This window comes from Bufo gargarizans, chromosome 5, assembly GCF_014858855.1.
Source record: "Bufo gargarizans isolate SCDJY-AF-19 chromosome 5, ASM1485885v1, whole genome shotgun sequence".
Taxonomy (NCBI): domain Eukaryota; kingdom Metazoa; phylum Chordata; class Amphibia; order Anura; family Bufonidae; genus Bufo; species Bufo gargarizans.
The window spans coordinates 24,295,584-24,322,965 of record NC_058084.1 but is presented as its reverse complement, the minus strand read 5'-3'; the positions used below and the strand labels follow the sequence as shown (position 1 = coordinate 24,322,965).

The window sequence follows — 27,382 nt, the reverse complement described above, 5'->3', positions numbered from 1 at the left end:
CCCCTGTTTGCTGGGCGGCAGGTGCCAACGTTCCTCCAGAGGCGGAGGAAGAGGCTGAGGCGGCAGCAGCAGAAGAGGCCGAGGCGGCAGCAGCAGAAGAGGTAGCAGGGGGAGCCTGAGTGACTTCCTTGGTTTTAAGGTGTTTACTCCACTGCAGTTCATGCTTTGCATGCAGGTGCCTGGTCATGCAGGTTGTGCTCAGGTTCAGAACGTTAATGCCTCGCTTCAGGCTCTGATGGCACAGCGTGCAAACCACTCGGGTCTTGTCGTCAGCACATTGTTTGAAGAAGTGCCATGCCAGGGAACTCCTTGAAGCTGCCTTTGGGGTGCTCGGTCCCAGATGGCGGCGGTCAGTAGCAGGCGGAGTCTCTTGGCGGCGGGTGTTCTGCTTTTGCCCACTGCTCCCTCTTTTGCTACGCTGTTGGCTCAGTCTCACCACTGCCTCTTCCTCCGAACTGTGAAAGTCAGTGGCACGACCTTCATTCCATGTGGGGTCTAGGACCTCATCGTCCCCTGCATCGTCTTCCACCCAGTCTTGATCCCTGACCTCCTGTTCAGTCTGCACACTGCAGAAAGACGCAGCAGTTGGCACCTGTGTTTCGTCATCATCAGAGACATGCTGAGGTGGTATTCCCATGTCCTCATCATCAGGAAACATAAGTGGTTGTGCGTCAGTGCATTCTATGTCTTTCACCGCTGGGGAAGGGCTAGGTGGATGCCCTTGGGAAACCCTGCCAGCGGAGTCTTCAAACAGCATAAGAGACTGCTGCATAACTTGAGGCTCAGACAGTTTCCCTGATATGCATGGGGGTGATGTGACAGACTGATGGGGTTGGTTTTCAGGCGCCATCTGTGCGCTTTCTGCAGAAGACTGGGTGGGAGATAATGTGAATGTGCTGGATCCACTGTCGGCCACCCAATTGACTAATGCCTGTACCTGCTCAGGCCTTACCATCCTTAGAACGGCATTGGGCCCCACCATATATCGCTGTAAATTCTGGCGGCTACTGGGACCTGAGGTAGTTGGTACACTAGGACGTGTGGATGTGGCAGAACGGCCACGTCCTCTCCCAGCACCAGAGGGTCCACTAACACCACCACGACCATGTCCACGTCCGCGTCCCTTACTAGATGTTTTCCTCATTGTTATCATTCACCACAACAACAAAAATATTATTTGGCCCAATGTATTGTATTCAAATTCAGCTGAATATAAATTTGAGGCCTAGTATTTAGGCGCTGGGTGACCGGTATGGATTTATTGACAGAATTAGACTGGGATATGGCCAAAAAATAACCACACTATTGCTGGTTAAATGCACTTGGTGTGACAGCTTGACCAACCACACCATTGAGGGTTAAATGCACTTGGTGACGGGCGCAGCTTGCCCCTGATGTAGTATATGGCCAAAAAATGAACAGACTATTGCTGGTTAAATGCACTTGGTGTGACAGCTTCATCCTGATGTAGGCTTTAGCCAAAAAACAACCACACCATTGAGGGTTAAATGCACTTGGTGGCAGCTTGTTCTGGCGCACCACAAGACACAAAATGGCCGCCGATCACCCCAGAAAAAAGTGACTGACAAACGGTCCTGGGCAGCCTAAAAACAGTGAGCAATTGAATTTCAGCAGCTCAATGATGCACAGCTGCAGATCGATCGATTAATCAAGTCCTTTGGAGGAGTTAATCTGCCTAATCTCGCCCTGTCGCAGCCGCAACCTCTCCCTACGCTAATCAGAGCAGAGTGACGGGCGGCGCTATGTGACTCCAGCTTAAATAGAGGCTGGGTCACATGGTGCTCTGGCCAATCACAGCCATGCCAATAGTAGGCGTGGCTGTGACGGCCTCTTGGGGCAAGTAGTATGACGCTTGTTGATTGGCTGCTTTGCAGCCTTTCAAAAAGCGCCAAGAAAGCGACGAACACCGAAACCGAACCCGGACTTTTACGAAAATGTCCGGGTTCGGGTCCGTGTCATGGACACCCCAAAATTCAGTTCGAGTACGCTCATCCCTACTCCCAAGTCCAGAAGATCTAAAATTTATGCAGATTTTTCTTCCAGAAAAATATAGCTCAATCTACTCAATTGCTTCTCCTGCTTTCCATATGATGGTACCTACAGATTAAATTGCATGTGTCAGGGTCCCCCTAATGATCATCCTCAGCAGGGTGACTGATAAGTATGGCCAATTCATTCATGCTGTCAATATAAGCCACAAGAGCCAGCCACAGTGCCCCCATAGTGTTAATCATTTTTTCACTGTAATTTGTATTCCTCTTTGGGGACTTGAATATGTAGTTATCATCTGATGTCTCCGCTCTGTTCACCTCTCGGCTGATGTACTATTACATCAGTGGCTCAAAGGGGTGAGTTGCACAGTTGTTTTTAAATGAGAATCTGCTAAACTTCTTTCTCCTTGTATCCTGGAAAATAGACAATCTGAACCGTCACGAGAAGTCTCCTGAGCGCGCCCCTCTCTCCACGCTCCCTCTTTATTCAGTGGTAAAAGAAAACTATTATTTATGGAGCCATTGTTCTTTAGTAAGACTAGACTGATAGGTATTGAGAAGCAAGCCGTGTGTTTTATGGTCAAGGATTTGGACAATGTAAACTGTATAAACTGATTCTGACGCTGTGATTTGGACTTTAATAAATGCTCGGGTCACGGAGTCAATAAATTACGTGCACAGAGTTGTTAAAGAGGGAAAAAGACAAAAGTCCATCAAGTCCAACCTGTGATCATATTATTTTTTTCCAATGAACAAATGTCTATCTTCTTTACAAAAAGGGTTGGGCCAAAGGGAAAGGGCGTGTAGAAGACGATTTCTGTGCCTTGTCAGAAGCCTCGATGTTATTTAGAAGTAAAAAATATTCTAAACCCTTTTTGAAACATCTCCTGGATTTGCTGTGAGCGTCTCCTGCGTCTCCTCCAGAGATTCCCAGCCCTCACTGTAAAGAAAGCTTCTCACCTCTTATGACTGAATCTTTTTTTCTCCGGACGTAGGGAGTGGCCCCTTGGTTTTTGAGGGGGTTTAACACAGAATAGCTTCCCTTGATATTTCCGTATATATATTATATATATATGCACAGTGGTGAATAAATGGGAAACTGCTCAAATTCTTATTTTCTTGGGAAAAAAAAGCCTGAAAAAAGTCTGAAAAGTCATCTGAAGTCATAAAAGAGGATCACAAATCAGAGTTCCTCCTATCCCTGCCCAAGCCTTGCTCTCCCCGCTTCCCTTCTGTCCTTTACACAGGGTAAAGTGACAGTTTCAATCATATACATGAGGTTTCCTGAGCTAGAGCCACTTACAGTGCAGATATAACACCTCTCCCCAGGCAGTTTAACTCCACCTAACAGCTTCAGGCATGCAAATGCTATCAATCCCTTACATGCATGACTGAAGAATGAGTCAACAGTATTTAATGCAGGAGAATTCTCGTACAAGTCATTGTAATTGAGAAAGACATTCAGATGACTAGTGAAACCTCTTCGAGAAAAAATACAAGAACTCCAGTTGCTCTGACTTATTAATACTGATATTGAACAGGTTGACTTCAATGGATATTACAGCCACAATGGAAGCAGCGCTACGGTGAAGTGTAACGTGCAGCCTCCAGGACCTGACGTGTGTACATACCGTGACGTACAATCCAGAGAGGAGTGGTTCTGCAACCGGCCAAAGGGCTTTCCCTGCAGTGCCTACCAGGAGCATTCAGCAGGTGGCAGCTACCCAATACTCAATGCCACCGAGCAGCAATTTCTACAAAAGTGAGTACAAGTCAGAATGAACATCAGACATTACATCATGTCAGGTTTCTATGTGTTGTGCCCAATGGTCGCCCCAACTCAAACCTTCCCATAAGTCCCATCTTTACATAAGGAATATGGTGGGTATTAGTTTATGCTGAATGTAGATGTGCAGGGAGCATTTATTGGGGAAGGAGATGATAAAGGTTACCCAGATCAGTTGACTTCTTTGGAATTGCTCACTAGTCTTCACAATTATACGTAGGCATTAGTGTTGGGCGCAAATATTAATTGCAAATATCGCAACTTCGAGAATTTGTGAATATTTAGAATATAGTGCTATATATTCGTATTTCCGAATATTCTAGATCATGATCCCTCCCTGATTCTTGCTTGGGGGCAAATGAGAAGGCTGCAATGTCTCTGTCGGAGCTTAGCAACATCCCTAACAACCAATAGGAAAGTTGTCTGCCCCTTACTTTATAAGAACCTCCTCAGCAGCCGATTTCTATAGTTTATTGCAGTTCAGAGCGAGAGAGCGGTGACATTGCTGAGCTCTGTGCTTTCCACTCATTACATTAGATAGTTAGTTAGCTTATATATATATACTACAGATAGTTATTGGGAGATAGTCAGTGTAGGTTAGATTGATCTATAGTCAGTGTAGGTTAGATTGATCTATAGTCAGTGTAGGTTAGATTGATCTATAGTCAGTGTAGGTTAGATTGATCTATAGTCAGTGTAGGTTAGATTGTTCTATGGTCAGTGTAGGTTAGATTGTTCTATGGTCAGTGTAGGTTAGATTGGTCTATAGTCAGTGTAGGTTAGATTGATCTATAGTCAGTGTAGGTTAGATTGATCTATAGTCAGTGTAGGTTAGATTGTTCTATGGTCAGTGTAGGTTAGATTGATCTATAGTCAGTGTAGGTTAGATAGTGATCTATAGTCAGTGTAGGTTAGATTGATCTATAGTCAGTGTAGGTTAGATTGATCTATAGTCAGTGTAGGTTAGATTGGTCTATAGTCAGTGTAGGTTAGATTGATCTATAGTCAGTGTAGGTTAGATTGTTCTATGGTCAGTGTAGGTTAGATTGATCTATAGTCAGTGTAGGTTAGATAGTGATCTATAGTCAGTGTAGGTTAGATTGATCTATAGTCAGTGTAGGTTAGATTGATCTATAGTCAGTGTAGGTTAGATTGGTTTATAGTCAGTGTAGGTTAGATTGATCTATAGTCAGTGTAGGTTAGATTGATCTATAGTCAGTGTAGGTTAGATTGATCTATAGTCAGTGTAGGTTAGATTGATCTATAGTCAGTGTAGGTTAGATTGATCTATAGTCAGTGTAGGTTAGATTGGTTTATAGTCAGTGTAGGTTAGATTGATCTATAGTCAGTGTAGGTTAGATTGATCTATAGTCAGTGTAGGTTAGATTGATCTATAGTCAGTGTAGGTTAGATTGATCTATAGTCAGTGTAGGTTAGATTGATCTATAGTCAGTGTAGGTTAGATTGTTCTATGGTCAGTGTAGGTTAGATTGTTCTATGGTCAGTGTAGGTTAGATTGTTCTATGGTCAGTGTAGGTTAGATTGGTCTATAGTCAGTGTAGGTTAGATTGATCTATAGTCAGTGTAGGTTAGATTGATCTATAGTCAGTGTAGGTTAGATTGGTCTATGGTCAGTGTAGGTTAGATTGTTCTATGGTCAGTGTAGGTTAGATTGATCTATAGTCAGTGTAGGTTAGATAGTGATCTATAGTCAGTGTAGGTTAGATTGATCTATAGTCAGTGTAGGTTAGATTGATCTATAGTCAGTGTAGGTTAGATTGGTTTATAGTCAGTGTAGGTTAGATTGATCTATAGTCAGTGTAGGTTAGATTGATCTATAGTCAGTGTAGGTTAGATTGATCTATAGTCAGTGTAGGTTAGATTGATTTATAGTCAGTGTAGGTTAGATTGATCTATAGTCAGTGTAGGTTAGATTGGTTTATAGTCAGTGTAGGTTAGATTGATCTATAGTCAGTGTAGGTTAGATTGATCTATAGTCAGTGTAGGTTAGATTGATCTATAGTCAGTGTAGGTTAGATTGATCTATAGTCAGTGTAGGTTAGATTGGTTTATAGTCAGTGTAGGTTAGATTGTTCTATGGGCAGTGTAGGTTAGATTGATCTATAGTCAGTGTAGGTTAGATTGATCTATAGTCAGTGTAGGTTAGATTGATCTATAGTCAGTGTAGGTTAGATTGATCTATAGTCAGTGTAGGTTAGATTGATCTATAGTCAGTGTAGGTTAGATTGGTTTATAGTCAGTGTAGGTTAGATTGTTCTATGGTCAGTGTAGGTTAGATTGATCTATAGTCAGTGTAGGTTAGATTGATCTATAGTCAGTGTAGGTTAGATTGATCTATAGTCAGTGTAGGTTAGATTGGTCTATAGTCAGTGTAGGTTAGATTGATCTATAGTCAGTGTAGGTTAGATTGATCTATAGTCAGTGTAGGTTAGATTGGTCTATAGTCAGTGTAGGTTAGATTGATCTATAGTCAGTGTAGGTTAGATTGGTCTATAGTCAGTGTAGGGTAGATTGGTCTATAGTCAGTGTAGGTTAGATTGGTCTATAGTCAGTGTAGGTTAGATTGATCTATAGTCAATGTAGGTTAGATTGGTCTATAGTCAGTGTAGGTTAGATTGATCTATAGTCAGTGTAGGTTAGATTGATCTATAGTCAGTGTAGGTTAGATTGATCTATAGTCAGTGTAGGTTAGATTGATCTATAGTCAGTGTAGGTTAGAATGATCTATAGTCAGTGTAGGGTACATTGGTCTATAGTCAGTGTAGGTTAGATTGGTCTATAGTCAGTGTAGGTTAGATTGGTCTATAGTCAGTGTAGGTTAGATTGGTCTATGGTCAGTGTAGGTTAGATTGATCTATAGTCAATGTAGGTTAGATTGGTCTATAGTCAGTGTAGGTTAGATTGATCTATAGTCAATGTAGGTTAGATTGGTCTATAGTCAGTGTAGGTTAGATTGATCTATAGTCAGTGTAGGTTAGATTGATCTATAGTCAGTGTAGGTTAGATTGATCTATAGTCAGTGTAGGTTAGATTGCTCTATAGTCAGTGTAGGTTAGATTGCTCTATAGTCAGTGTAGGTTAGATTGATCTATAGTCAGTGTAGGTTAGATTGCTCTATAGTCAGTGTAGGTTAGATTGGTCTATAGTCAGTGTAGGTTAGATTGATCTATAGTCAGTGTAGGTTAGATTGCTCTATAGTCAGTGTAGGTTAGATTGGTCTATAGTCAGTGTAGGTTAGATTGGTCTATAGTCAGTGTAGGTTAGATTGGTCTATGGTCAGTGTAGGTTAGATTGATCTATAGTCAGTGTAGGTTAGATTGGTCTATAGTCAGTGTAGGTTAGATTGGTCTATAGTCAGTGTAGGTTAGATTGGTCTATGGTCAGTGTAGGTTAGATTGATCTATAGTCAGTGTAGGTTAGATTGCTCTATAGTCAGTGTAGGTTAGATTGGTCTATAGTCAGTGTAGGTTAGATAGTGATCTATAGTCAGTGTAGGTTAGATTGATCTATAGTCAGTGTAGGTTAGATTGCTCTATAGTCAGTGTAGGTTAGATTGATCTATAGTCAGTGTAGGTTAGATTGCTCTATAGTCAGTGTAGGTTAGATTGGTCTATAGTCAGTCTAGGTTAGATAGTGATATAGTGTAGGTTCCAGTGCAGGGTGTTAGGTAGTGTGATAGGTTCTGCTGTCCATACATACATGCTACAGACATAGTGCTGTGATGTCACAAGCGCAAATATATTGGAGCACCCTATCTGCATATAAAGCTATTGTAATGTTCTGCTGTGTCAACCATGTTCTCCAGTCTCAGGAAAATTATACCAGCTTGAAAAATGTAGCATAAGTGACCCATGCCTGCATCACGCTTGCATTGCACAAATATTACATTGCCGATTTTCGCAATCAAGAATAAAATCGCAAATTCTTGAATTTGGGACTATATGACAAATATTCTACGAAATATTTGCAAAATATCACAAATTCGAATATTGCCCCTGCTCCTCATCATTAGTATGCATTATTGAAGACATCCTGGATGACTGGTCCCAGAAGAATCATCAGTCAGTTGGATTGTTTTGTACTTGTAGTTAGCACTAGGACCATCTGACTACCATCTCAAGTGATTCAGGTGCACATCTGTTGAAACACAGCAGGTCATAGGCTAGAATGTTCTACTACCAATCAAGAACTATGAGTAGGTATAGCATACTGGATTTTATGAATCTCTGTAGGGATACCAATAAACATAATGTCTGAAGTTAAGAACCACCAGATCCCAGTCTATATGTTGTGTCCTCACAGGTCGGTCACTGATCAAACAATTTCATCAACTCTGAGAAAAATCACCATCCTTCCCCAGACTTCCAGCACAGGTGAGAACATTCGGGAGGTGGGACAATTGTGGATGTATTACTTCTGGTACCATGAATAGTCATTGCACAATATTGTTACAGGGGATAAAAGTGTTTGTAGACCTGGACTCCCCATTCCGGACCCCTCAGGGTATTATTATCAGGACGTGTGGCAGTCTCGTGTGTGCAGAAACAGACGCTTCACTTCTCCATCCAACGTCACCGCCTGTCTGAAGGGAAAGGTTGTCTACATGTTTGGAGATTCAACGCTTATGCAGTGGTGGGATTACCTTGTGACGTTCATCCCATGTGAGTTACTGGAACGGGTAACATAGTAACATAGTATATAAGACTGAAATAAGACATTTGTCCATCCAGTTTAGCCTGTTATCCTGCAAGTTGATCCAAAGAAAGGCAAAGAAAACCCTGTGAGGTAGAAGACAATTTTCCCCACTTTAGTGGAAAAAATTCCTTCCCGACTCAATTCAGGCATCAGAATAACTCCCTGGATCAATGACCCCTCCTATTATTACGCTCCAGAAATACATCCAGGCCCGTCCTGAACTCTTCTAGTGAACTCACCATCACCACCTCCTCAGGCAGAGAGTTCCATAGTCTCACTGCTCTTACTGTAAAGAATCATCTTCTCTGTTTGTGTACAAACCTTCTTTCCTCCAGGCGCAGAGGATGTCCCCTCGTCACAGTCACAGTCTTGGGGAAAAATAGATGATGGGAGTGATCTCTGTACTGACCCCTGATATATTTATACATATTAATTAGATCTCCCCTCAGTCGTCCTTTTTCTAAAGTGAATAACCCTAAATTTGATAATCTTTCAGGGTCCTGTAGTTGCCCCATTCCAGTTATTACAAACCGGATTCCAAAAAAGTTGGGACACTAAACAAATTGTGAATAAAAACTGAATGCAATGATGTGGAGATGGCAAATGTCAATATTTTATTTGTAATAGAACGTAGATGACGGATCAAACGTTTAATCCGAGTAAATGTATCATTTTAAAGGAAAAATACGTTGATTCAAATTTTCACGGTGTCAACAAATCCCAAAAAAGTTGGGACAAGTAGCAATAAGAGGCTGGAAAAAGTAAATTTGAGCATAACGAAGAGCTGGAAGACCAATTAACACTAATTAGGTCAATTGGCAACATGATTGGGTATAAAAAGAGCTTCTCAGAGTGGCAGTGTCTCTCAGAAGCCAAGATGGGTAGAGGATCACCAATTCCCACAATGTTGTGCAGAAAGATAGTGGAGCAATATCAGAAAGGTGTTACCCAGTGAAAAATTGCAAAGACTTTGCATCTATCATCATCAACTGTGCATAACATCATCCGAAGATTCAGAGAATCTGGAACAATCTCTGTGCGTAAGGGTCAAGGCCGTAAAACCATACTGGATGCCCATGATCTCTGGGCCGGTACACGACACTGCACCACAAACAGGAATGCTACTGTAAAGGAAATCCCAGAATGGGCTCAGGAATACTTCCAGAAACCATTGTCAGTGAACACAATCCACCGTGCCATCCGCCGTTGCTAGCTAAAACTCTACAGTGCAAAGAAGAAGCCATTTCTAAGCAAGATCCACAAGCTCAGGCGTTTTCACTGGGCCAGGGATCATTTACAATGGAGTGTGGCAAAATGGAAGACTGTTCTGTGGTCAGACGAGTCACGATTCGAAGTTCTTTTTGGAAATCTGGGACGCCATGTCATCCAGACCAAAGAGGACAAGGACAACCCAAGTTGTTATCAACGCCCAGTTCAGAAGCCTGCATCGCTGATGGTATGGGGTTGCATGAGTGCGTGTGGCATGGGCAGCTTGCATGTCTGGAAAGGCATCATCAATGCAGAAAAATATATTCAGGTTCTAGAACAACATCTGCTCCCATCCAGACGTCATCTCTTTCAGGGAAGACCATGCATTTTTCAACAAGATAATGCCAGACCACATTCTGCATCAATCACAACATCATGGCTGCGTAGGAGAAGGATCCGGGTACTGAAATGGCCAGTCTGCAGTCCAGATCTTTCACCTATAGAGAACATTTGGCGCATCATAAAGAGGAAGGTGCAACAAAGAAGGCCCAAGACGATGGAACAGTTAGAGGCCTGTATTAGACAAGAATGGGAGAGCATTCCTATTTCTAAACTTGAGAAACTGGTCTCCTCGGTCCCCAGACATCTGTTGAGTGTTGTAAGAAGAAGGGGAGATGACACACAGTGGTGAAAATGGCCTTGTCCCAACTTTTTTGGGATTTGTTGACACCATGAAATTCTGATTCAACATATTTTTCCCTTAAAATGGTACATTTTCTCAGTTTAAACTTTTGTTCCGTGATTTATGTTCTATTCTGAATAAAATATTAGAAGTTGGCACCTCCACATCATTGCATTCAGTTTTTATTCACGATTTGTATAGTGTCCCAACTTTTTTGGAATCTGGTTTGTACTTTAGTTGCCCTATTCTGGACCCTCTCCAGCTCTGCTATGTCTGCCTTGTTCACAGGAGCCCAGAACTGTACACAGTCCTCCATGTGTGGTCTGACTAGTTATGTGTAAAGTGGTAGGACTATGTTCTCATCACGGGCATCTATGCCCCTTCTGATGCAACCCATTATCTTATTGGCCTTGGCAGCAGCTGCCTGACACTGGTTTCTACAGCTTAGTTTGCTGTTCCCTAAAATTCCTAGATCCTTTTTCATGTCAGTGTTACCCAGTGTTTTACCATTTAGTATGTACGGGTGACTTGCATTATTCCTTCCCATGTGCATAACCTTACATTTGTCAGTGTTAAACCTCATCTGCCACTTCTCTGCCGCAGCCTCCAGTCTATACAGATCCATCTGTAGCAGTATACTATCCTCTGTAGTATATATACAGTATACTGTCCTCTGTAGTATATATATATATATATATATATATATATATACAGTATACTGTCCTCTATAGTATATATACAGTATACTGTCCTTTGTAGTATATATACAGTATACTGTCCTTTGTAGTATATATATATATATATATATACAGTGTACTGTCCTCTGTAGTGTATATACAGTATACTGTCCTCTGTAGTGTATATACAGTATACTGTCCTCTGTAGTATATATATATAGTATACTGTCCTCTGTAGTATATATACAGTATACTGTCCTCTGTGGTATATATATATAGCACACTATCCTCTGTAGTATATACAGGTCCTTCTAAAAAAATTAGCATATTGTGATAAAGTTCATTATTTTCTGTAATGTACTGATAAACATTAGACTTTCATATATTTTAGATTCATTACACACAACTGAAGTAGTTCAAGCCTTTTATTGTTGTAATATTGATGATTTTGGCTACAGCTCATAAAAGCCCAAAATTCCTATCTAAAAAAATTAGCATATCATGAAAAGGTTCTCTAAACGAGCTATTAACCTAATCATCTGAATCAACTAATTAACTCTAAACACCTGCAAAAGATTCCTGAGGCTTTTAAAAGCTCCCATCCTGGTTCATTACTCAAAACCGCAATCATGGGTAAGACTGCCGACCTGACTGCTGTCCAGAAGGCCATCATTGACACCCTCAAGCAAGAGGGTAAGACACAGAGAGACATGTCTGAAGGAATAGGCTGTTCCCAGAGTGCTGTATCAAGGCACCTCAGTGGAAGTCTGTGGGAAGGAAAAAGTGTGGCAGAAAACACTGCACAACGAGAAGAGGTGACCGGACCCTGAGGAAGATTGTGGAGAAGGACCGATTCCAGACCTTGGGGAATAAAAGAAAAGTGTTTTTAATACAAAAAAAGTCAACCTTCAAATAATTGTGTTCAGTTCTGCACTCAGTACTGAGTCTGGAGTAGAAACATCCAGAGCCACCGTGTACAGGCGTGTGCAGGAAATGGGCTACAGGTGCCGCATTCCCCAGAAACAGCGGCAGAAGCGCCTGACCTGGGCTACAGAGAAGCAGCACTGGACTGTTGCATGTCATTCGGAAATCAAGGTGCCAGAGTCTGGAGGAAGACTGGGGAGAGGGAAATGCCAAAATGCCTGAAGTCCAGTGTCAAGTCCCCACAGTCAGTGATGGTCTGGGGGCCATGTCAGCTGCTGGTGTTGGTCCACTGTGTTTTATCAAGGGCAGGGGCAATGCAGCCGCCATCAGGAGATTGTGGAGCACTTCATGCTTCCATCTGCTGAAAAGCTTTATGGAGATGAAGATTTCATTTTTCAGCACGACCTGGCACCTGCTCACAGCGCCAAAACCACTGGTAAATGGTTTATTGACCATGGTATTACTGTGCTCAATTGGCCTTCCAACTCTCCTGACCTGAACCCCATAGAGAATCTGTGGGATATTGGGAAGAGAAAGTTGAGAGACGCAAGACCCAACACTCTGGATGAGCTTAAGGCCGCTATCGAAGCATCCTGGGCCTCCATAACACCTCAGCAGTGCCACAGGCTGATGACCTCCATGCCACGCCGCATTGAAGCCTCCTGGGCCTCCATAACACCTCAGCACTGCCACAGGCTGATTGCCTCCATGCCACGCCGCATTGTAGCCTCCTGGGCCTCCATAACACCTCAGCAGTACCACAGGCTGATTGCCTCCATGCCACGCCGCATTGAAGCATCCTGGGCCTCCATAACACCTCAGCAGTGCCACAGGCTGATTGCCTCCATGCCATGCCGCATTGAAGCAGTCATTTCTGCAAAAGGATTCCCGACCAAGTACTGAGTGCAGAACTGAACACAATTATTTGAAGGTTGACTTTTTTTGTATTAAAAACACTTTTCTTTTATTCCCCAAGGTCTGGAATCGGTCCTTCTCCACTATCTTCCTCAGGGTCCGGTCACCTCTTCTCGTTGTGCAGCGTTTTCTGCCACACTTTTTCCTTCCCACAGACTTCCCACTGAGGTGCCTTGATACAGCGCTCTGGGAACAGCCTATTCCTTCAGACATGTCTTTCTGTGTCTTACCCTCTTGCTTGAGGGTGTCAATGATGGCCTTCTGGACAGCAGTCAGGTCGGCAGTCTTACCCATGATTGCAGTTTTGAGTAATGAACCAGGCTAGGAGTTTTTAAAAGCCTCAGGAATCTTTTGCAGGTGTTTAGAGTTAATTAGTTGATTCAGATGATTAGGTTAATAGCTCATTTAGAGAACCTTTTCATGATATGCTAATGTTTTTAGATAGGAATTTTGGGTTTTCATGAGCTGTATGCCAAAATATCAATCTTAATCATCAATATTAAAACAATAAAAGGCTTGAACTCCTTCAGTTGTGTGTAATGAATCTAAAATATATGAAAGTCTAATGTTTATCAGTACATAACAGAAAATAATGAACTTTATCACAATATGCTAATTTTTTTAGAAGGACCTGTATACAGTATACTGTCCTCTGTAGTATATATAAAGTATACTGTCCTCAATAGTACATATATACAGTACAGACCAAAAGTTTGGACACACCTTCTCATTCAAAGAGTTTTCTTTATTTTCATGACTATGGAAATTGTAGATTCACACTGAAGGCATCAAAACTATGAAATAACACATGTGGAATTATATACATAAGGGGGGGAGTATACTAATTTAAAATATAACTTTTAATAAGATCAATGATAACAGACTAATAGAACTCACTATTAATTGAACATACACACACATAAGCGACCAAATAATGGTACCAGGCTGGTATAAACAGAGAATCTGTTCCGTCTGGGGAGACGTGAACAGTCTTACCAGACCCTTTGTAGGTAGTGGGAGAGGTCCTTGGATACAGAAGACAGGAGACACTTCGATCATGCCGTGCGGGAATAGGGTGCATTCACTGTGGAGCCGCGTAGATGGAGCACTGGAAAGGATCCTATATAGCCCTAACAAGGTGAAAGGGGCTATTATGCCTCTACCTATCTACACGGAGCACTCGCCTTAGAAAAGGCGACCCCGTCCGGTAGCCTGTCCCTATGGTGGGCCTGGCCCTAAAACTACAGAAGTTGTGCCAGTGGTTGGAGTATAAAATGCTTCCAATGGTCCCCCGACGTGGCACGTTTCTGTCCGTGACTCTTCAGGGAGAGACTGCAGGAAGGTAAGATATGGAGCCGAAGGTAAATATCCTGGGGCTGAGTACACACTGGGAGGGAAACAAGCCAGAGGGCTTGTACTCTGCTATCCTGGGGTAGGATGCAGCGTTGCACAGGAGGGGTAGTCCTGAGCAAGACGGTCCGGGGGACACTGTGGTCCCTAGCAAATGAAACCCTTCTGGTTAGGGGTGACAGAGCAATAAACCAGCCGCAGTGATGTGCCTCCGTGGTGGATTTAAATAGTCGCGCTGCCAACTCCATCTCCCCTCCTCCCCACATGCATCACCAGCATGCGACGCCAGCCTGAAGCGCCGCCAGCCTGAGAGCCTGAGCCGAGGCAGTGTATACAGAACAAGGGGCGGGCGCAATCAGTGGCATCACATGTCGGCGGCACCACATGGGGTGGGCGGGAACACGGCAGGAGATGGGCGGAGTTACGGAACACTCAGCCTGTATCATACAGGTCAGAGGATCATATGGGACACATAGTGTATCCGTCGCCATGGTAACATATACGAAAGTCAAGCCTTAAATCGGCTAGTAGCATTTAGTGCAGAATTTAGTGGTGGACAGGTAAACAGTAATGCAGATACTGTCGGAGAAACCCCAGACAGGGCAACACGAAGTCACAGATCAACAGCTTGGCCACGATTGCACGGGTATAGTGCAACCCGGGCCAAACCGCAGACATACAGGGAACGCTGTAATAGTGCCTATAATAGCGCATCTGAAACGCAGGCACCTTTGGAAGACTGCAGTTGCGCAATCACAGTGAATGTCAGCAAACAATGCAGTCACTCATAGTGTCCACAAGTTGACCCCGAGTCGCAATGCGCCTTTTTGGAAACGCCTGCGCCTTTAAGCTAGTGGGGTACTGTCATGGAACCATGAACCAGACGTACAACAAGAGATAAGTGGAAATAAGAAGGCTTTATTGAAAATCAAGCTGTCAGGCAAAAGTCCAAACGGATGGCTAAACCGAAGCAGGGTCTTGCGAAGCCAGAGGTCAGGAACCAGAAGGGTAGTCAGACGAAGCCTGGATCAGGAACCAGCAGGGTAGTCAGACGAAGCCAGGATCAGGAACCAGAAGCAGCAGCAGTCTTAGAAGCATGTGAACACAGGAGGACCAAGCAAGGAACTGAAGCCACAGACCTCCTATATATATGAGCTAGGCATCCAGCTCCTCCCAGTGGGAAGGAGAAGCCGCAGGGTGGGAGGCTACAAGAAACCCAGAAACCAAGATGGCCGCCAGCACATGTCAAACGAAGGAGAACAGCAAGAAGGTAAGACCATGACAGTACCTCCCCCTCAAGGGCCCCTCCTCCGCGGAGTAAAGAACGGTTTCTGAGGGAAGCGTGCGTGGAAGGCTCGGAGCAAGGCAGGAGCATGGACATCTGCGGAGGGAACCCAGGAACGCTCCTCTGGACCATAACCACGCCAATGGACCAAAAACTGCACCCGACCGCGGACCAGGCGTGAGTCCAGGATATTGCTCACCTCATACTCCTCACGATTGCCCACTTGGACCGGACGAGGCCGAGGAACCGAGGAAGTGAAACGATTACACACCAGTGGCTTCAACAGGGAGACATGAAACACGTTGGAGATCCGCATGCCAGGAGGAAGCGCAAGGGCATAGGCTACCGGGTTTACCCTGCGAAGCACTCGGAAGGGACCAACAAAGCGAGGCGCCAGCTTGGGAGTGGGCACTCGAAGGTTGAGGTTGCGGGTGGACAACCATACGCGGTCTCCGACCTGGTAGGAAGGAGCGGGCGCTCGTCTGCGATCAGCCTGGAGTCTCTGGCGCTGCGCAGAGACCTCAAGGGACCTCTGGATCTGTACCCAAGAAGCACGTAGGACGGAAAGGTGATCCTCCACAGCCGGAATATCCTGGGGAGAGAATACCTCCGGTAACACGGCAGGTTGGAACCCATAATTGGCCATGAAGGGAGACGTCCCAGAGGAAGAGTTCACCGCCGTGTTCCTGGCAAACTCAGCCCAAGGCAGGAGGTCAACCCAATTGTCTTGGTGATCGGAGACATAGCAACGAAGGAATTGCTCCAAGGCCTGATTGGATCGTTCTGCGGCCCCATTGGACTGAGGGTGGTAGGCCGAGGAGAAAGAGAGATGAATCCCCAACTGGGAGCAAAAGGCGCGCCAGAACCTGGACACAAACTGACTCCCCCGATCCGACACAATCTCCTTGGGCAAACCGTGCAACCGGAAGACCTCCCTGGCAAAAATCGTGGCCAACTCTTGTGCAGAGGGTAACTTCTTGAGAGGAACACAGTGGCACATTTTGGAAAACCGATCCACAATCATGAGAATGACCGTATGGCCTCGGGATGCAGGGAGGTCCACAATGAAATCCATCCCCAGGTGTGACCATGGACGCTCCCCGGTGGCTATGGGTTGCAAAAGGCCCAACGGAAGGTGCCGAGGGGACTTACTCTGGGCACAAACGGAGCATGCCGCTACATATGCGGCGATGTCGGAACGTAGAGAAGGCCACCAGAACAGACGTGAAACAGCCCAGGACAGCTGATTCTTTCCAGGATGCCCCGCGGCCTTGGAGTTATGGTAGGTTCGCAACAACCGAGTGCGCAACTCCTCAGGCACAAAACATCTGCCGTTGGGTCTCCCAGAGGGAGCACCAGATTGAGCCGCCAAAATCTGCTCACCCAGGGGAGAGGTCAGGCTGGTGCGAATGGCGGCCAGGATCTGATTCGGAGGTATGACCGAAGTCGGAATCGACTCCTCCCCGGACAGCTCGGAGTACTGCCGTGATAAGGCATCCGCTCTGATGTTCTTGGAACCGGGTAGGTAGGAGACCACGTAATTAAAACGTGACAAGAACAGAGCCCATCTGGCCTGACGTGGTGTCAATCTCTTGGCCTCAGAGAGGTAGGTCAGATTCTTGTGGTCCGTCAGGATGAGAACCGGAACCACCGAGCCCTCGAGCAAGTGCCTCCATTCTTTAAGGGCCTGCACGATGGCCAATAACTCCCTGTCACCAATCTGATAGTTGCACTCCGCGGAAGACAGTTTCCGGGAGTAAAACCCACAAGGAAGCAGAGGACCCTCTGGTGTTCTACGCTGAGACAGAAGGGCGCCTACTCCCGTCTCAGACGCGTCCACCTCGAGGACAAAAGGCAACCCAGGGTTGGGATGCGACAGAATCGGAGCCGACACAAAGGCGGACTTTAGAGCCTCAAAAGCTCGGATGGCCTCGAGCGGCCAGACCTGGGGATTACTGCCCTTCCTGGTCAGATCCGTGAGAGGCTTGGCTAGCATGGAAAAGTCCCTGATGAACTTCCGATAATAATTGGCGAAGCCCAAAAAGCGCTGCAGGGCACGAAGACCACTGGGCTGGGGCCACTGTAAGACAGCCGAAACCTTCTCAGGATCCATGGAGAACCCCTCAGCGGAAATGATGTAACCTAAGAAGGTTACCTGGGATCGGTGAAATTCGCATTTCTCAAGCTTACCGAACAGCTTGTTCTCTCGTAACCGTTGCAACACTCGTCTGACATCCAGAATGTGGGCCTCCATGGATTCAGAATATACCAAGATGTCATCCAAATAGACCACCACACACTGCTGCAACAGGTCACGGAAAACATCGTTGATGAATTCCTGGAAGACTGCGGGCGCATTGCACAACCCAAAGGGCATAACCAAGGATTCATAATGACCGGTCCTGGTGTTAAACGCGGTCTTCCACTCATCGCCCGCCTTGATCCTTACCAGGTTATATGCCGCCCTCAGGTCGAGTTTGGTAAAGACCGTGGCCCCTTTGAGGCGATCGAACAGCTCGGAAATCAAGGGTATCGGGTAAGCGTTCTTGATCGTGATGCGATTGAGACCCCTGTAATCGATGCAAGGCCTCAACTCACCGCCCTTCTTTTTCACAAAGAAAAATCCAGCCCCTGCCGGGGACGAGGATTTGCGAATGTGTCCGCGTGAAAGTGCCTCCCTCACATACTCCTCCATGGCCTCATTCTCCGCTACCGACAGTGGATAGACCTTGCCACGAGGAGGAACGGCACCAGATTGTAACTCTATGGCACAATCGTATGGGCGGTGCGGAGGTAGGGCAACCGCACGCACCTTATCGAATACATCCCGGTACTCCTCGTATTCAGGAGGCAACAGAGAGTCCGAGGAAGTACACAGCAACTTGACAGACCCATGGATGCAACTAGCCCCACACTGCGGTGACCACGAGAGGATCTCGGCCGATCTCCAATCGAAAGTCGGATTATGCTTCTGGAGCCAGGGGTACCCCAAGACCACCGAGTAGTGTGGAGACGAAATAACCTGGAGACAGACCGACTCTCTGTGAACTGGCACCAATGGCCATCCCCACTGGAAGGGTCTCATGAGTCACGTGTGGCGGCAGAAGGGGTCCTGCCGTCTATCGCCTCAAGAGCCAGTGGGGAACCTCGAGGCTGCAGAGGAATGGAATTGGCGGCAGCGAACACACTATCAATGAACAAACCACCAGCACCAGAGTCCACCAACGCCTGGGTCGTCACCGAGCCCCCGACCCAGGAGAGGACAACAGTAATCAGTGGTTTGTCAACACGGGAAACCGGGGACGAGGAGACTCCACCCAAGATCTGCCCCCGACAGGATCTCAGGTGCGAGCGTTTCCCGGACGGTTCGGGCATGCCAACCGAAAATGCCCACCGAGACCACAGTACATGCATCGGCCCTCGCGTCTCCGGAGTACCCTCTCCCCCTCGGACAGGCGAGCAAACCCCAGCTGCATGGGTTCACCCCCAGACAAGTCATCCCCAGGAGGCGTGGGAGGAGAGGGAGGCATGGGTGGGACAGCAAACGTAGGCGCCAATCTGTTAGAAGACCTCCGCAGGCTCTCCTTAAAGGAAGGTCTCTCCCTGAGTCTGGTGTCAATCAAAATCAGGAAAGAAATAAGAGACTTGAGCTCCACTGGTAGGTCCTTAGCTGCAACCTCATCCTTCAAGGCATCCGAGAGACCATGAGAGAAAGCAGCGACCAGAACCTCATTATTCCAGCCCACCTCTGCTGCCAGGGTACGAAACTCAATGGCGTATTCAGCTACGGATCGTGAACCCTGTCTGATGGACATAAGGAGCTTCGCAGCAGAGGCAGCACGAGCCGGCACATCGAATACCCTCTGAAGAGAAGCAACAAAACCGGAAAACTCGGCAACCACCGGATTGTTGTTCTCCCATAAAGGGCTGGCCCAGGCCAAGGCCTTGTCCGAGAGCAGCGAGATCAAGAAGCCCACCTTTGATCTCTCAGTAGGGAAAGGCATGTGGCAGCAACTCGAAATAAATGCCCACCTGGTTAAGGAAACCTCGGCACTGAGTTGGCTCTCCCCCAAAGCGCTGTGGAAGGGGGGCAGAACCGGTCATACCCCGAAACACCGCAGGCGCAGCAACAGGTGTCGGGGTAGACTCTGGCGCAACAACTGGAGCGGCAGTAGGAGCGGGCCCAGGAGCGACAACCGACCCATCGGCAACGGAAGCTAAATGAGCCGTGCGTTCAAGCAGGGTTTGCAACGCCACAGCGAACCGACCCAACAGGTGATCCTGCTGATCAAGTCTGGCAACCAGCGTAGGTAGCGAGGATGGCCCTGTACCGTCAGAATTCATGGCTTGGTCCTAATGTCATGGAACCATGAACCAGACGTACAACAAGAGATAAGTGGAAATAAGAAGGCTTTATTGAAAATCAAGCTGTCAGGCAAAAGTCCAAACGGATGGCTAAACCGAAGCAGGGTCTTGCGAAGCCAGAGGTCAGGAACCAGAAGGGTAGTCAGACGAAGCCTGGATCAGAAACCAGCAGGGTAGTCAGATGAAGCCTGGATCAGGAACCAGCAGGGTAGTCAGACGAAGCCAGGATCAGGAACCAGAAGCAGCAGCAGTCTTAGAAGCATGTGAACACAGGAGGACCAAGCAAGGAACTGAAGCCACAGACCTCCTATATATATGAGCTAGGCATCCAGCTCCTCCCAGTGGGAAGGAGAAGCCGCAGGGTGGGAGGCTACAAGAAACCCAGAAACCAAGATGGCCGCCAGCACATGTCAAACGAAGGAGAACAGCAAGAAGGTAAGACCATGACAGGTACAGACCAGCGAGAACTCTTGTGCAGATATGAACTTAAGAGCATAAGGGGGAGGGGGGACAGAGAGAGATCCGGGTAGAAACGCGCAAGCAAGGAGAGTGGAGTCATATGCGCATGTATAGGCACAATATGCCCTATACCCTCAATATGATTGCAGCAGCGTGGCAAATGAGACATGTCAGTTGGCCTGCGATATTAAAGAAAACAGGCAAAGTTCAGTCTCTCGTTCATGCCACCTGGTGCTGCTGTTTTCAGACTGAAGATCCAGCGCGCCTCCCGTTGGAGGAGGCTCCTGTCCCAGTCCCCCCCTCTAAGAGGGGGTTTCACGAGATCAATGCCCATGAATTTCAACCAGGCTTTGCCATTGTGATCGGTGTGCACATGTTTTGACACCAGAGTGTCCCTCTTGTGTGTGACGTCCTCCATGTGCTCACCGATCCTCCTCCGAAATTCACGTATGGACTTACCGACGTACTCCAGACCGCATTCACAGAGGATACGATATATCACGCCTCTGGATTTACAGTTGATAAAATGCGGAATGGAGTACGTCTTACCTGTGACCAAACTGGTAAAGAATTTAGTGGTCAAAATGTATTTGCAGGCGACACATCTGCCACACTTGTGACTGCCTACCAAACTGGACCGCAGCCATGTAGACTGTGTGCTGATGGACGAAAAATGACTGCGGACGAGTTTGTCACGCAAGTTAGTACCGCGTCTATAGGTTATCTGAGGGTTGTCCCCTAATATGTCATGCAGGTCGGGGTCCATTTTAAGGATCCCCCAGTGGCGTTGTAAAATCTCCCTGACCTGACTTGAACCTCTATCAAATGTGGTGATGATGCGGGACAGTTTGGTTGTGGGAGTGTTCGTCTGTTTCTTTACCAATAAAGTAGGTCTCTGACGTGCAAGGGCCAACTTAAAGGCAGATCTCAGGATATAATCCGGGTAGCCCCTCTGCAGAAATCTAGCCCTTAAGTCAGCTGCCTGCTCCACAAAGTCTTTTTTATCTGAGCAATTCCTGCGCAGGCGGAGGTACTGTCCTCTTGGTATCCCTCTCCTGAGTGGGAGAGGATGACTACTCTCCCATCTCAGGAGAGAGTTTGTCGCATTTGGTTTCCTATGAATCGAGGTGTCCAGTTCCCCCCTGCCATTCTTGGTGATTTTAATATCCAAGAATGGCAGATTAGTTGGATGGGTCTCAAATGTGAACCTCATGCCAATGTCATTCTGGTTCAACCGGGACACGAACGATTCAAATTGGGAGGGGCTCCCATTCCAAGTGATGAAGATATCATCTATATACCGCGCCCACAACCCAATTCTAGACAAATCATCCTGATTCCTCTCCCCAAATACCAGGGTCTCCTCCCACCAACCCAGGAATAAGTTGGCATACGATGGGGCACAAGGACTCCCCATCGCAGTACCCCTGAGCTGGTGGTAGATTTTATTATCAAAGGAGAAAAAATTCCTGTTCAGGGTAAATTCCAGGATCCGGATGATGAATTGGTTGTGGGCGCGGTATTGGCAGCCCCTATATTTCAGGAAGAATTCCACCGCCACTAAACCCAACAGGTGTGGTATAGAGGAGTATAAAGCCTCTACGTCAATACTTGACAGTAGACACTCATTCTCAAGGGTAAGACCCTCCAATTGTTTGAGGAGGTCCGTAGTATCCTTGAGGTGGGAAGGTAGCGTGGTAACAAATGGTGCTAAAACTCGATCAATGTAGATCCCCAGATTTTGATTAAGGTTGTCTACCCCTGACACTATCGGTCTCCCTTTCAGGGGAGAAATCCCCTTGTGGACCTTGGGGAGACAATAAAATGTGGACCTGCGGGGAAATTGAGGTAGCAAGAATGTATATTCTTCCATCGAGATAATTTTGGAGCCCTTAGCCTCGTCAAGAATGGATTTAAGTTTGCGTTTATAGGTGTCCATGGGATCTCTTTCCAGGACCTCGTAAGTTGCCCTATCAGATAGAAGACACCTACACATGTCCCTATATTGCACAGAGTCCATGACCACGATATTGCCCCCCTTGTCTGCAGGTTTAATGAAAATCATGGGGTCGTTGCCAAGAGATGAGATGGCGGTGGTCATGTACTCTGCGCAATTCGAATGGTGTGAAGAAATCTGAAGATTTTCCAAATCCTTGGTAACCATATTAAGGAAAACATCTACGCAAGAGACTTCACTGGAGCTGGGTGGCATCTTATTACTTTTGCATTTAAGGTCTGTAAAAGGGCCCAGGCCTGACGCTGGGTTATCTATCACCGCTAATGAGTGCAAGAGTTGAACATCATCTAGCATCTCTACCGGAATACCCAGTTCAAGGCATCGGCGCCTGTCCATGTATTTATAGTGCTTGTGCCACCGAAGCTTGCGGATAAATAGATTCAGGTCTTTTACGGCCATGAATCTATCAAACTTTGGGGTAGGCACAAAGGAAAGTCCCAGCTCAAGGGCTCTAGTCTCGTCTTGTGACAGAGGACGTGAGGACAAATTGATTACCTCTGGTCCTGTGATGGAATGGGTAGTTGTGGTGTGCGGCTGCGGAGTGAGTAGTCCAGAGTCTGACTCGGTTGTCCTAAAAAACGGGTATCTCGTGCTTTATAAGAACCCCTGGGTCGACCCCTTCTGGATGAGCCCCTATTAGGATATTTGGTTGTTTTGGGTCCCGTTTCCCGTTCTGAGTCGGAGTGATCCGTTTCGGTCGAGGATCTCTCAGAATTACTAGGTCTACTGTCCCTTTTTCCGTTACTCAGAGAGGAATAAATACGGTTCTCCTTGAAATCAGAAAGGTCTCGTACAAACTGACGGTGCTTTCTTTCCTTGAGGTGGTACTGGTACTTCTCAAGGGTAAGTTGTAACTGTTTTTCCCTATTGGAGAATTCGGTCTCCTGTGAGAAGGCCCTCACCACCTCAATTTGTTCAGACAGTTTCTGATTAAGGATAGACAATGTATTTTTCTCCTCATCCACCAGTAGTCTCATTAACCTGAGGGAGCTGTTAGTTGCCTCTTGCTCCCACTTTGTCATAAAACCCGGGTTGCGTGATCGAACTGATGGAAGGAGAGAAATACGGAGACCTCTGGGGACTATACTGTTTTTTATATAGTTGTCAAGACTCTGGACTTCCCACCACGACGTGATCTGCTCTTTATAAACCTGAGTCAGGTCCGTAAAGGCAGTGTGAAAAGATGGCTGGTACTTTTTCTGAAAAAATTGTTTCTCAGAAAAAATATCTTTGGCTTCATGCAACCAATTATCTACATTAAAGCCCGTCGCCAAAAAACCTGCCATGCCACAATAGGAGAAACGTGCCACGTCGGGGGACCATTAGAAGCATTTTATACTCCAACCACTGGCACAACTTCTGTAGTTTTAGGGCCAGGCCCACCATAGGGACAGGCTACCGGACGGGGTCGCCTTTTCTAAGTGGAGTGCTCCGTGTAGATAGGTAGAGGCATAATAGCCCCTTTCACCTTGTTAGGGCTATATAGGATCCTTTCCAGTGCTCCATCTACGCGGCTCCACAGTGAATGCACCCTATTCCCGCACGGCATGATCGAAGTGTCTCCTGTCTTCTGTATCCAAGGACCTCTCCCACTACCTACAAAGGGTCTGGTAAGACTGTTCACGTCTCCCCAGACGGAACAGATTCTCTGTTTATACCAGCCTGGTACCATTATTTGGTCGCTTATGTGTGTGTATGTTCAATTACGTGTAGTGAGTTCTATTAGTCTGTTATCATTGATCTTATTAAAAGTTATATTTTAAATTAGTATACTCCCCCCTCTTGCTTTAGGGGCCCATTGTCTACCTGTAAATTGGAGTGTCCTCATAGCCTGAATTGCCTCAGTGCTCTGACCATTTTTGAATTATATACATAACAAAAAAGTGTGAAACAACTGAAAATATGTCATATTCTAGGTTCTTCAAAGTAGCCACCTTTTGCTTTGATTACTGCTTTGCACACTCTTGGCATTCTCTTGATGAGCTTCAAGAGGTAGTCACCTGAAATTGTCTTCACTTCACAGGTGAAGGTCAGGCTTAATAAGTGGGATTTTGTCATGGTCTTACCTTCTCACTGTTCTCCTTCGTTTGACATGTGCTGGCGGCCATCTTGGTTTCTGGGTTTCTTGTAGCCTCCCACCCTGCGGCTCCTCCTTCCCACTGGGAGGAGCTGGATGCCTAGCTCATATATATAGAAGGTCTGTGGCTTCAGTTCCTTGCTTGGTCCTCCTGTGTGCACATGCTTCAAAGACTGCTGCTGCTTCTGGTTCCTGATCCTGGCCTCGTCTGACTACCCCGTTGGTTCCCGATCCTGGCCTCGTCTGACTACCCCGTTGGTTCCCGATCCTGGCTTCGTCTGACTACCCCGTTGGTTCCTGATCCTGGCTACGTCTGACTACCCTCCTGGTTCCTGACCTCCGTCTACGCAAGACCCTGCTTCGGTTTAGCCATCCGTTTGGACTTTAGCTACGGCTTGATTTTCAATAAAGCCTTCTTATTCCACCTATCTCTGTTGTACGTCTGGTTCATGGTTCCATGACATTAGGACCAAGCCATGAATTCTGACGGTACAGGGCCATCCTCGCTACCTACGCTGGTTGCCAGACTTGATCAGCAGGATCACCTGTTGGGTCGGTTCGCTGTGGCGTTACAAACCCTGCTTGAACGCACGGCTCATTTAGCTTCCGTTGCCGATGGGTCGGTTGTCGCTCCTGGGCCCGCTCCTACTGCCGCTCCGGTTGTTGCGCCAGAGTCTACCCCGACACCTGTTGCTGCACCTGCGGTGTTTCGGGGTATGATCGGTTCTGCCCCCCTTCCACAGCGCTTTGGGGGAGAGCCAACTCAGTGCCGAGGTTTCCTTAACCAGGTGGCCATTTATTTCGAGTTGCTGCCACATGCCTTTCCTACTGAGAGATCAAAGGTGGGCTTCTTGATCTCGCTGCTCTCGGACAAGGCCTTGGCCTGGGCCAGCCCTTTATGGGAGAACAACAATCCGGTGGTTGCCGAGTTTTCCGGTTTTGTTGCTTCTCTTCGGAAGGTATTCGATGTGCCGGCTCGTGCTGCCTCTGCTGCGAAGCTCCTTATGTCCATCAGACAGGGTTCACGATCCGTAGCTGAATACGCCATTGAGTTTCGTACCCTGGCAGCAGAGGTGGGCTGGAATAATGAGGCTCTGGTCGCTGCTTTCTCTCATGGTCTCTCGGATGCCTTGAAGGATGAGATTGCAGCCAAGGACCTACCAGTGGAGCTCGAGTCCCTTATTTCTTTCCTGATTTTGATTGACACCAGACTCAGGGAGAGACCTTCCTTTAAGGAGAGCCTGCGGAGGCCTTCTAACAGATTGGCGCCTACGTTTGCTGTCCCACCCGTGCCTCCCTCTCCTCCCATGCCTCCTGGGGATGACTGGTCTGGGGGTCAACCCATGCAGCTGGGGGTTGCTCGCCTGTCCGAGGGGGAGAGGGTACTCCGGAGACGCGAGGGCCGATGCATGTACTGTGGTCTCGGTGGGCATTTTCGGTTGGCATGCCCGAACCGTCCGGGAAACGCTCGCACCTGAGATCCTGTCGGGGGCAGATCTTGGGTGGAGTCTCCTCGTCCCCGGTTTCCCGTATTGACAAACCACTGATTACTGTTGTCCTCTCCTGGGTCGGGGGCTCGGTGACGACCCAGGCGTTGGTGGACTCTGGTGCTGGTGGCTTGTTCATTGATAGTGTGTTCGCCGCCGCCAATTCCATTCCTCTGCAGCCTCGAGGTTCCCCACTGGCTCTTGAGGCGATAGACGGCAGACCCCTTCTGCCGCCACACGTGACTCAGGAGACCCTTCCAGTGGGGATGGCCATTGGTGCCGTTCACAGAGAGTCGGTCTGTCTCCAGGTTATTTCGTCTCCACACTACTCGGTGGTCTTGGGGTACCCCTGGCTCCAGAAGCATAATCCGACTTTCGATTGGAGATCGGCCGAGATCCTCTCGTGGTCACCGCAGTGTGGGGCTAGTTGCATCCATGGGCCTGTCAAGTTGCTGTGTACTTCCTCGGACTCTCTGTTGCCTCCTGAATACGAGGAGTACCGGGATGTATTCGATAAGGTGCGCGCGGTTGCTCTACCTCCGCACCGCCCATACGATTGTGCCATAGAGTTACAATCTGGTGCCGTTCCTCCTCGTGGCAAAGTCTATCCACTGTCGGTAGCGGAGAATGAGGCCATGGAGGAGTACGTGAGGGAGGCGCTTTCACGCGGACACATTCGCAAATCCTCGTCCCCGGCAGGGGCTGGATTTTTCTTTGTGAAAAAGAAGGGCGGTGAGTTGAGGCCTTGCATCGACTACAGGGGTCTCAATCGCATCACGATCAAGAACGCTTACCCGATACCCTTGATTTCCGAGCTGTTCGATCGCCTCAAAGGGGCCACGGTCTTTACCAAACTCGACCTGAGTGCGGCATATAACCTGGTAAGGATCAAGGGCGGGCGATGAGTGGAAGACCGCGTTTAACACCAGGACCGGTCATTATGAATCCTTGGTTATGCCCTTTGGGTTGTGCAATGCGCCCGCAGTCTTCCAGGAATTCATCAACGATGTTTTCCGTGACCTGTTGCAGCAGTGTGTGGTGGTCTATTTGGATGACATCTTGGTATATTCTGCATCCATGGAGGCCCACATTCTGGATGTCAGACGAGTGTTGCAACGCTTACGAGAGAACAAGCTGTTCGGTAAGCTTGAGAAATGCGAATTTCACCGATCCCAGGTAACCTTCTTAGGTTACATCATTTCCGCTGAGGGGTTCTCCATGGATCCTGAGAAGGTTTCGGCTGTCTTACAGTGGCCCCAGCCCAGTGGGCTTCGTGCCCTGCAGCGCTTTTTGGGCTTCGCCAATTATTATCGGAAGTTCATCAGGGACTTTTCCATGCTAGCCAAGCCTCTCACGGATCTGACCAGGAAGGGCAGTAATCCTCAGGTCTGGTCGCTCGAGGCCATCCGAGCTTTTGAGGC

The 27,382-nt window shown here is 47.2% G+C and overlaps 1 protein-coding gene across 1 annotated transcript in view; it reads left to right on the top strand.

Moving 5' to 3' along the window:
• Positions 1–27,382, top strand: part of LOC122939283 (NXPE family member 3-like) — a 54,529-nt gene that overhangs the window by 12,674 nt on the left and 14,473 nt on the right. Inside the window, exons 3-5 of the mRNA XM_044295356.1 lie at positions 3,554–3,774; positions 8,122–8,192; positions 8,274–8,480. Coding sequence (XP_044151291.1) covers positions 3,554–3,774; positions 8,122–8,192; positions 8,274–8,480 — 499 coding nt within the window. The remainder of the gene's footprint in view (positions 1–3,553; positions 3,775–8,121; positions 8,193–8,273; positions 8,481–27,382) is intronic.